The 11,093-nt window shown below is 54.5% G+C and overlaps 1 protein-coding gene across 9 annotated transcripts in view; it reads left to right on the top strand.

Moving 5' to 3' along the window:
- Atp9a (ATPase phospholipid transporting 9A (putative)) overlaps nt 1–8,847 on the top strand; it is a 110,445-nt gene extending 101,598 nt beyond the window's left edge. For all 9 annotated transcript variants that reach the window (XM_042276866.2, XM_076571103.1, XM_076571101.1 and 6 more), the window contains exons 24-28: nt 2,646–2,710; nt 3,846–3,954; nt 4,748–4,805; nt 5,291–5,494; nt 8,376–8,847. In XM_042276866.2, the coding sequence (XP_042132800.1) occupies nt 2,646–2,710; nt 3,846–3,954; nt 4,748–4,805; nt 5,291–5,494; nt 8,376–8,512 (573 nt within the window). In that variant the 3' untranslated portion in view covers nt 8,513–8,847. The remainder of the gene's footprint in view (nt 1–2,645; nt 2,711–3,845; nt 3,955–4,747; nt 4,806–5,290; nt 5,495–8,375) is intronic.
- Nucleotides 8,848–11,093: the final 2,246 nt, after the last annotated feature.

The raw sequence follows: 11,093 nt of genomic DNA on the forward strand, positions 1-11,093 counted from the left end.
CAAGCATGTGATCGTCAGGTGCTGGGAGTGTAGTCATGTGCCACCACACCTGGCTTTAGCTCACCTTTCCCCGGCACGTCCTAGACCCTGGCTGTTGCCTAAACCTTTGTAATGTAGTCAGCATCTCCTGTCTTCCTCACACTGCCTGAGCCCATTTTACAGGTAGAAAGGCTGAGGTGGAGTCAGAGTGAGATCTGTTCATGGCCTGCCCATCAGACTCAAACCTCGCTGGAAAGGGGCTGAAGCGGTTTCGGTAGCAGAAGGCAGTGTACACATGGCCCAGGCCAGCCCCTCCGCAGGCCTCAGGGTGAAATACATGAGTTTGGTGATAAGAACATTTGATCCTTGTCTCTTTGCCTGTATCACTGAGGACCTTTCCACCTGTGAAATGAACTGGTGGGGTCTGCCTGGACCTTGACGTTGGCACTTGGAAAACCAGAATTCAAGCTGAGGGCATCTGCACCATCATGAGTAAAACCAAGCAGGACATTTCATGAACATAAGGCAGGCTGGTGACGGCCGAGGGGTAAAGGCTGCCAAGCCTGATGACCCGAGTTCGAGTTTGGAGCTCACACTGTAGGGGAAAGAACTGACTCCCACAAGTTGCCCTCTGACCTCCATTCCAGTGCTGTAGAAAGCTCACAGGCACATGTCCACGTGCACACACACATACATGTAAACGTTTGTAGGAAAGGGGTGTTGCCGTCTGTGGAAGGTGCCTGGCCTGCCTCACGTAGGCGGTTCCCCACTGGCCTCTTGCTGGCCTCTTGGGGGAGATGTTCTAAAGCTGCACAGCTGCTGCAGATCATCAGGCTGCATCTGTACTTTTCATTTATGCTAATCCATCATCAGACCGTTATGCTAATTCACCAATGGGACCAGGCCATGCTGTGGTTTTAATCACTGGGAGGGAGATTAATGATCTTGTCCCTGGGCACACACACAAAAGCAGGCAGATGAGCTGCCATCTGCATTCCCATTGGTATCTACTCAAAGGTTCCAGAAGGTTCTGGAGTGAAGCTGGCCCTCTTCCTTGTGCCTCTGAGGAGCTCTAGCCCCTGTCCACGACATTGCACCTTGACATGATGATCTCTGATGAACGAGACAAGTGTATTCACTTCCTGTGAAGTACCCTTGTGTAGGGCACAGGCTTTGTGGCTGGTGTAAAGGGGTTCTGATGCTGATGTGCAAAATAACCCCGACTGTGCACGTTTGTGCAGCTGGATGAGAAGCTACTGGTGACTTTCCCCATGTGAGGTGAAAGTGTCAGAGGAGCCAGGCTCCTTGTGACTGTGGCTGTGCCTTAGCAAGCAGGCTGTCAGCATGCCGTCAGTGCATGCAGCAGGTGTGGGGAGAAGCGCCCTGCCTGCCTGGCTGCTGCACGATCCAGCTTCTCTTGGTGCTTAGGATTCTTTGTTTGGGTTTAGTGTTTTTGTTTTGTTTCATTCTTGACCCTGGGTCTCATGTATCCCAGGCTGGCCTTGAACTCCTGGTGTAGCTAAGATTGACCATGAACCCTTCCTTGATCTGCCTGCCTTCACTGAAGAAATACCAGGGTAACTAACGGGTGTGCTCCATCACACCTGGCTCAGCTAAGTTTTACAAAAAGCCTCCACTCAGCACTCCCAGCATTCCCTGGGCTTACAGTAGGGAAAAGAACTTGGGAGCCAGAGTCCCTCATCAGCCTGTGGATGTCAGGGTTCGGGAAGCATCAGTCAGCACTTAGCCTCCTCACCAGGCCTCCCAGCATGCACCATTCCCAGCGGTAGAAACACAGACTTCGGTGAGAGCTGGCAGAGCCCTTACCACTCGTTCTCAGTGAAACACGAGCTTGTCACGTGCTTGGAAAAAAAATTCTCACTGGGCAGTGGTGGCGCCTGTCTTTTTTCCAGTACTTGGGAGGCAGAGCCAGGTAGATCTCTGTGAATTCGAGGCCAGCCTGGGCTACAGGTCAGCCAGAGTTACATAGAGAAACCCTGTCTTGAGAAACAAACAAACAAACAAATCCAAACCTTTTTTCCCACCTCACGTGTGGCCCCAGGTACAGCGCAGTGGCAGCATCTCAGCCAGTGGCCACAAGGTCCTCAGTTGATCCTGAACATTGCAAAAATAACATCCCCAGTTCCAAACTGTAAGGTCATCGTCTATCCTGGTCTCTAAGGTGGCCAATGTGGAAACACTGGTAACTGTGCCCCAGCTTGGTTCCCACACCTTCAGTGTGTGGTAAGGTGCATCCCTGGCAGGGTCTAATTCTGAGCTATTGGGAGTGTAGGCTCCTTAGGTAGGACTGGGCTTGAATCCCAAAGCGGGGGCCCTACAGTCTCTCCTTGTGTGATACATGAGTGACTTTAGGACCTGGGTGTGAAGCCTTCCCAACCCCAGTACACAGGGTGAGCTGTTCACTAAAGAGGCTGAATTTGACTGGACGCTCACTACTTCTGGCCTCGTCATGAATGAGCTGTGTGATCTCAGGCCAGCCCCTGACCCTCTCTGGGTCTTGATGTCCTTTCCTGTATCACGGAGATGATGGCGGTAATCCTGACTCCCTAGGGCCGTTGTGAGGGCTGCAGGCTGCAGGGCACGTGGCATTCTGTGGGATGGGGGCTGTGCTGTGACTCTCGTGACATCCCTCCCCCTTCACGCAGGCTGTCTTCTCCTCCGTATTCTACTTTGCCTCCGTTCCTCTCTACCAAGGGTTCCTGATCATTGGGTAAGTCACCGCAAACAACCGGCTCGCTTTTCATGATATTCCAAAGAACATCCCATAGGGAGGAGAGACATCAAATGTCTCGGTGGCACCTGACTTCTGGCCTCAAGGCAGGTTTTGAGCCTCCTTGAATTAGCAAGGCTTTGGAGCACCCCTCACCAGCTGGGGGAGACATAGCCACCCCTGTGCCTCAGCCCGCAGTGCTGGGTCATTGGGACCCGAAGATGCACAGATTCAACACACTCAGAGAGTCCGAGGTGCTCCTACTGGGGTGTTGGGGGGAGACATTTGCAATCTGTCCTCTTGGCGGGAGCTGAGCTCAGGAGGATGTTGGGACCCAGGGCCTTGCACAGAGTGCAGAATGTTGATGGTGCATTGACTACCATTGACATACCTCTGCTCCTGGCTTGCCCCAGAGGGCCCAAGCTTTTTCTTACTCAGGCCAATGGTGGGTAGTAGCCCAGGGATGGGTACCAGAGCCCGGTTCTGCTTACAAAGCACGGGAAGACAGATTGGCCAGACCGGGGCCCGCAGCAGAGCCTCTTCCTGGCTGTGTCTGGTTGGGTCAGCCCGAGAGTACACACTGGTCGCCACCCGTTTCCAGTTGGAACATAATGTGGGGTTCTGTGTTCTGTGTGGCCTTCTATGATCTGATCCTGTCGCCTGTAGTCCCAGACATCCTCCTGCTCTCTATTCATGACAGCCGCACCTCACCTCAGGGCCTTCGCACCCGACATTGCTTTTACCTGAGGTGGGCTTCCAGATTGGCTTCTTCTTTGGGTGTCCACAGAAACTTCCCATTCCTACTGACCTCCCTGAGTCTGTGGCCCGTCCCGTGCATGCGCATGTGTGTACACACACACACACACACACGTACACACACACACACACACACACACACACACACACACACACACACACACACTCCTCCTTGGCACTGGTCTGCAGCACTCCTTGACATGGACACCAGCACAAAAGCCCTTGAGGGCGCCTCTGTTTTCTGTCTTGAGTCTTCAGTGCGAAGAGCCGGGCATGGTGCATTATGGGTGCGGTAAAGAGGGGGACGGGAGGGAGGTGGGCTGCAGAGGCCGGGATGGTGAGCCCGGGATGGAGTCCCTGACAGCAGCCATCCCCTCAGGTATTCAACCATCTATACCATGTTTCCCGTGTTCTCCCTGGTTTTGGACAAAGACGTGAAGTCGGAAGTCGCCATGTTGTATCCTGAGCTCTACAAGGACCTCCTCAAGGTTCTCCAGGCCTCCCCAACTTCCGCTCCGTCACCCCCACCCCTTCCCACCACCTCTCCCTTCTTTCTCCTTTGATTTTGCACTTGCTCCTCCTGTCTGTGGGCACAAAGGGTGGAGGCCTCCTTCCTCTGGGGGGCAGGTGGGGGGTTTTGGGGGTGGGGAGAGGGTCAGTGCAAACTGCACACAGCCAGTGGGCTGCTCTGCCCTGCTGCCTGTGCTCCTGGGCGGTCTCTGACACTGCGCTGCCGGAGAGGCGGGGCTTTCTGTCTGCAGGCCTGGCATCTCCCTTCTATTGGTATTGTTTGTTTTCTGTAAGCCCAGGGTCTTGAACATGTCACATAAGCACTCTACCACTGAACTACATCCCCAGCTAGCATGGAACTGGCTGAGTAGACCAGGCAGGCTTGGAACTCACAGAGATCCACCTGCCTCTGTCTCCTGAGCACTGGGATTAAAGGCGTGCGCCACCACTGCCTTCTTTTCCTTTATTTCTCAATGGTCTCACTAAGTTGCCCAGGGTAGTCTCGAACTCACCCTGAATCCCAGGCTAGCCTTGAACCCACCATCCTCCTACCTAAGTGTTCTCAGAGGAGCCGAGAAGACAGGCATACACCGACTCTGGGTTCTTTTTGAAAAATGCCATTTTTACTCCACCTTCAGATGTGTTGGGGGCCCCTTTGTGGGTGTTTGTGGTAAAAACTGGCAGTGGTCAGTGGAAGGAGTCCCAACAAGACTGACAGCGGTGAGCCTCCAGCCTCCGCAGTAACCCCTGGTCTTTCTGTTTCTCATCTAGGGGCGGCCACTGTCCTACAAGACGTTCTTAATATGGGTGTTAATCAGTATCTATCAAGGTGAGGTTGGGGTGGGGGGATGCCTGCTCCTCCTGTGCTTTAACCTTGACCTCTGTGGGAGGGAGGCAGGGAAGAGGTCACCCAGAAAGAAGCAAGGGCCTAAGATCATGCAGGGAATGTAAGGGGTGGCCCGCAGCACCATGGACGGCAGGGTTCTGCAGAGCAACTTGGTTGCTTCTTGGGTTGTTGTCAAAGTCAGGGAGAAGCCTAGGTCATTCAGGTCTCTGTTCCTGATCCGAAATGTGAAAAAACACAAAACGTTTTGAGTCCTGACCTGGTCGGGACACAAAGTACGGGAACGCTGATGCCACGGTGTAAATGACCTTCGGGTGAGCACGTGGTGTGTGAGATAATGGACATCCTGTATAGATGTGGGGCCTGAGACACCTCCTATACACACGCAGAGACTGAGACACCCCGGGACTCGCCTCGGTGACCAGTGGGCAGCAGGTGTGCCTCAGGTGCCCTCGTTCTGGTGTTTGCAGGGAGCACCATCATGTACGGGGCACTGCTGCTGTTCGAGTCGGAGTTCGTGCACATCGTGGCCATCTCCTTCACCTCACTCATCCTCACCGAGCTGCTGATGGTGGCGCTCACCATCCAGACGTGGCACTGGCTCATGACGGTGGCCGAGCTGCTCAGCCTGGCCTGCTACATTGCCTCCCTGGTGTTCCTCCACGAATTTATTGGTAAGGCCCTGAGCCCTAGTCCCAGGGCAGAAGTGTCCTCTCTGTTTTATTTTATTTGAGACACTCTCACTATGTAGAGATCCACTTGCCCCTGTCTCCCAAGTGCTAGGATTAATGGTGTGCACTGCCACATCTGGCAGATGTCTGTTTTAAACTCCACAGAGCTGGTTGACTTAGGAAGGGGGGGATCCTTCATGAATCCATCAAGGGCAGAGAGCTGCTCTCTCTGTGGACTCCACATCCCTAGATTTCACTAACTGCTGATCCAAAGCATTTGAATGAGAGGATGTCTGTGCTGGACACACAGACATATGGTTTGTTCAGGAGCAAAATCTAGCAACTATGAGCACAGTGCTTACTGTCCTGTCTCTTGGGCCACTGGAGGTGCTCAGTATGTACAGAGTGCATGCTCAGGCTTGGGAAAAGGAGACTGATTTCTTCATAAGGACCCGAGCCTTTGTGGGTGTCTGTCTGCTGAGAGCCTGGGCACTGCCCCTTCACGGGTATGAAGGGGAGGTGTGTTTGCTGTGTTTCCCCAGTGACCACCCTGGGATATGGAACATCTTTAGGGATAAATAATGAAGCAGTTTCCTGGGACAAGCCTTGTGACCAAGCCAGACTTTGCAAAGTTTTATTCCTTTCTTCCAGTCTTTTGGGGGTCACAAAACCCCTCGGTTCACATGAAACCTTGGTTGGAAATTCAGTCTGTGAGTGTGAGCCATCAGTACCGAGGAATCTGGGCTGAGCCAGTCAGCTCTCCTTTGCCCTGTAGTCCTGATCTGGTTCCTTAGGGACTGTCGTAGGCTCCCTGAGAACTACTGTGTGTCCCAGTGGCTGAGAAGTGACAGTTGTTCCAGGCAGTGGCCATCGGCTCATTTGGTAGACCAAGAGTGCCTGCCCTGGGCCAGGATGGCAGGGAGTTGACTCTTTTGGTCAGAGGATGCAGGACTCAAGTGGAAACATCCTTTGAGCACAGGAGGCTGATGGGAGAGAGCTGCAGAGGGACCCAGGCAGACCCCAGGTAAACCATATTACAGGAACTCGTAGACTAGATAGTGGGGGGGGGGGAGAGGAAGGGACCTGCCCTGGGGCCAGGGACAGTGGGGAGAAGAGGACAAGGGAGAGAGAGTGTGTGTAGAGGAGGGTGTTGGAAAGCAGGGACGGCATGGGAGTGGGACAGTGTGGACAGCGGAGGACTAGGGTGACTTCTCTGCGCAGCCTCAAGCAGGGGTTTGAGAGCGTCCGTGTCTGTCTCCAGGCCCAGCCTGTTTGTTCCTGGACTGAGCCTCACACTTGCATTAAGGCATCTGGAGGTCACATCAACTCAGCCGGCCTTCCCCCACGTGTGCCAGGCTGACCCCACACCATGCTGGCCCTTCCGTGTGGGTGGCTGGCTGCCAGGCTGACTCCATGCTGGCCCTTCCCTGTGGGTGGCTGGCTGCCAGGCTGACTCCATGCTGGCCCTTCCCTGTGGGTGGCTAGCTGCCAGGCTGACTCCATGCTGGCCCAGCCCCGGTTCTAGCTCCCCTCCACACACTTCTGCGTTGGAGCCTGCTCCAGCAGCCCAGCTTCGTCTCTGCTGGGCTGCTCTGTCACTCTTAGCACTGGCTTCCTCAGCCCGGGGCAGACTCAAGCCTCTGAGCTGTGAAATCCCCAGGGCCTGTGTCATCCTAGGAGGCCAGCAGAGAGAATCTTCATTCTAGATGCTCTGCAGTAAGATCGGTGAGGTTTCTGTGTTTGAATGAACTCACAGATCCTCTGACGAGTCTGCTAATGGGTGGTGGTGGTGGGTGGGACACAGCCTGGCTCCCAGGCTGCTTCCCTGCCCTTCACTCCTGCAGTCCAGACGGCAGGCCCACCCCCTCAGAGACTTCCAGTTGGTTACAGGGGCGTGGGGAGGCGTGGGAGGCCAGTGAGACATGTACATCCCTTGGCACATACCCTTGGACCAGGTATGAGCAGGTCCATGCCTAAAGTGCCAGTGCCATCTCCAGACACAGCTCACCGGTAGCATTGAAGGAGGGAGCAGTCTACCAAGGTTCTTTAGAGGGTCCTTAGGAGAAAACAGACGCTCTGACTGTCTGGGAACGTCTTTGGTCCAGACTCTTTTCCCTACCTCACTAGCTCCTGGGAAGCTATTAGTGAAGATAAGAAGAGCATTATCCCCTGGAAAGTGAGACATTAGTTTACACTGGTCTCCTTTTAGAGAGGTTTTGTGAGTGCTTACTATGTGCCCAAGGGCCTGGGTCTGAGGGGACGCAGGTGGCTTTGGACATTGAACAGGTAGGAGCCTAGCACACAGTAGGTGTTTCACTGGTGACATCCTCCTCTCCATACTGTGCTCAAGACTGGGCAGGGCTTATCCCCACATCCCCGGTGTGGATCCACCGCTGCCTCCTCTCCCAAGCTTCCCAAGCGCCTGGTTTCACCATCCTCAGCCCAGGACGGAGCGCCCTGCTCTGAGTGCAAGCCTCATCTTCATAAGTGGTCTCTGCTCACGTTGCCCTGTGGCCGTGGGTCCCTCTCTCGGCTTTCTGTGGGTGTCAGAGTCTGAACAGCCACTGAGAAGCAGAGCCATGCAATGAATGTCACTTTCTGTGCTCTGTGGCTTAAAGAAACTCCAATTGTCATTGAGAATCAAAAACACCTGTGGGAATGTTTTCCGGAAGATTCTTTTCCTAGTTGTTGAAAGTAACATTTCACCAAATAAGGGGGGCAGGGAGGGGAGGAAAGGGGGTTGGTTGGAAATGAGAGCCACGTGCACTGCTGGCCCAAGGCGTGACCTCTCCAAGAGTGAGGAACGGAATAGAGAATGCTTTCTTTTGGTGACCTCATGCACATCTTGTAGAACGCTCAGTCACGGCCATCTCCTCACTTACAGACGTCTACTTCATCGCCACCCTGTCGTTCCTCTGGAAGGTGTCTGTCATCACTCTGGTCAGCTGCCTGCCCCTCTACGTCCTCAAGTACCTGCGGAGACGGTTCTCCCCGCCCAGCTACTCGAAGCTCACCTCATAAGCTGCAGGGAACTCGAGTCTGTGCTCTCCGGGGAAGGAATTCAAGTCCCGTGTGCATGAACCGCCTCCGGTGGGCCGTGCAGTCATGGCTGGCACATGCAGTTTCACTGAGGCGAGCGAGCAAGCGAGCGAGCCTGGGCACCTGACAGGGATGTGACACTGAGGGGATGGGAGGGGGACCTGAGAGGTGCACCTGTCGGAACCTTGGGTGCTGTGCTGAAGTGAGGGTGAAGGTGTGGGACCGGGTGGCTCATCTGAGGTTTGTGTGGGTCACTCTGCAAGCTTCCTTATGGCTTGAACCTGTTGTCATGTGATAAAAGTTTCTGTCTAGTTGAAGGTTGCCAAAGGCCTTTTATTTTTAAACAGTCTTATCACACGTGCATTCCTCAACTCTTTCTTGCTCTTAAAAAGGCAAATACCTTCAATCCTAGCAGTTGGGAGGCAGAGGCAGGCAAATCTCTTGAGTTTAAGGCCACTTCAAACAGAGAGAGTTCAAGGCCACAGTCCACAACCATATAGACCCCATCTCAAAAACCAACGAACCAACAAAAAAGTGTTTTCAGAAAAACGTGAAGTTCTGAAGTTGGGTATGGTGCATGCTTGGAATCCCAGTACTCAGGAGGCTGAGGCAGAGGCCAGCATGACTGAGTATCAGCCAGTCAGGGTTCATAGTAAGACTGCTGCACACCGCACACCACACACACACACACACACACACACACACACACACACACACACACACACACCATGAGAAAAGAAAAGGAAAATAAAAATACAAAGCTGTCCCTGGGGAAGGAAGAGGGTGTGATTTGAAGAGTTCAAGTTCTCTCGATGGGAGAAACTGAGTCTGTACAGCCTCACCTGTGGCGCCGCAGGGACCCCGGGCTTTGGGAGAAAGGCCGAGGGGAGCGGGTGCTGGAGGCCGCATGTTCGGCTTGGTCCATTTTGACAGCCTGCAGCCACCCTTGAGTTGACTGTCCCTGCCACCTCATAAAACAGCCCCAGCGGTGTGGCCCCGCTGTGGCCATCGAGGCCAGCCTGGGCACTTGAAACAGAGTCCCTCCAACTGGAAGAAAGAGGTTGAACAGCCCTTTAATGTGTCGACAGCGTGATAAGAGCTCTGTTCATTGTTTAGACAACACGACAGCTCTGACTCAGATATTCTGAAGCTGGGGCGGAGAGGTCAGGGCTCTGGGACCTTCTCTTCCCCGGCGCAGCCCATTTCCTGATAGAGGAATTACCAGGGACCGAGCTGGCAGGCAGAGGCTTCTCACAGGCTTGTCCTTTGTGGGCAGCAGCTCCCAGGAGGGCCTGAGGGGAAGCCAGGAGTGGAGTCCTCCCCTGCCAGGGTGGCCAGCTTCACCTTGGAGGCGTGGCCTGTATCTCACTATCCTTTAAGACCTCCAGTTGTGTCTGGACTTCCTGTCGATTGTGTTTTAAGGTCTTGTGCTTCGGCAGTGTGTTCCTGAGAGCCCAGGTAAGGTGGGTCACGAGACCTGAGTGACAGTTCAGGAATAAGGTCATCTCCCAGTGTTTCAGAGAGGGGGAGCCAAGCCCATGTCTCAGGGTGGAGGAGGTCTTGCCCAGTGTCCCAAGCCTACCCTTCCCGAAGTCACCCTGAAAAACTGGAAGCCTTACAATAAACCTGTGCTGTCTGTAAACCCCGGGCCCGACCCCGCACGTAGACAAACCTCTGAGAGCTGGAGAAAGCTGCTGTCTGCTCTTCCCGCTTGTTCAGATGGAGTCAGCACTTCAGGTCCCACCTGATGCCTGGAGTGCCTGAAATCTCAGGTACTGGACAGTGTCCCCCATGAGTCCCTTGTTCTCTGGGGAGGCGGTCAAGAGCATGAAGGACTGACCCAGGCTGTGGGGCTTCCCTGTGAACCCGAAGCTTGCCAGCACACTGCCCCTGGGAGTCCCTGAGTGACTAAGGACGTGCCAAGTTGGTGTCGTATACATTCCTCAGAACATGAGAGGCAGGGCCTGGGGCGGACCAGAGACCATGACCCTTTCCTACGAACGTCAAACTGCCCTCTCAACCAAGAACTCGGAGCGCTTGGGCACTCGGAGAGGAGATGGCCGGCCAGCAGGGACCGGGCCTGCGGTCACTATCTTCTAACAGTAGGATTCTCTTGGCCTATCTACTTGGAGACAACTCTTGTCCCATTCCACTGACGCCCTCACCTGGGAACTCCAGGGGACTCAACAGAGCATTTAACATGAAGTGGGAGCTTCTCAGGGCCTTGCGCCTCGCTCTGAACACCAATAGCTCCACCCCTGACAGCCCTAGCTGTTCCTCTGAGGAACGATGGCCTCAGGCGGGGCCAGCAGGGTTGCCTTCCGTTTCTGCCCTTTCCTCTTTCTCCTTTAAGATGTGACAAGCAGACAACCTCTCCGTCCATCCCACAGCTGTGCTCAGAGCATATGGGCACGAGTCGCCATCATGCTAGGTGAGCAGGGGCGCTCTCTGTCTGGGGCACCATGAGCATGGAGCAGACCGTCCCCAGCCCACTGGAGCGGGGATGGATGGCTCATCCACCTGTGAGAGCTCCACAGGCCCCAACCTTGCTCCCCACAAAGCG

This window comes from Peromyscus maniculatus, chromosome 4 (genome assembly GCF_049852395.1).
Source record: "Peromyscus maniculatus bairdii isolate BWxNUB_F1_BW_parent chromosome 4, HU_Pman_BW_mat_3.1, whole genome shotgun sequence".
NCBI classification, from domain to species: domain Eukaryota; kingdom Metazoa; phylum Chordata; class Mammalia; order Rodentia; family Cricetidae; genus Peromyscus; species Peromyscus maniculatus.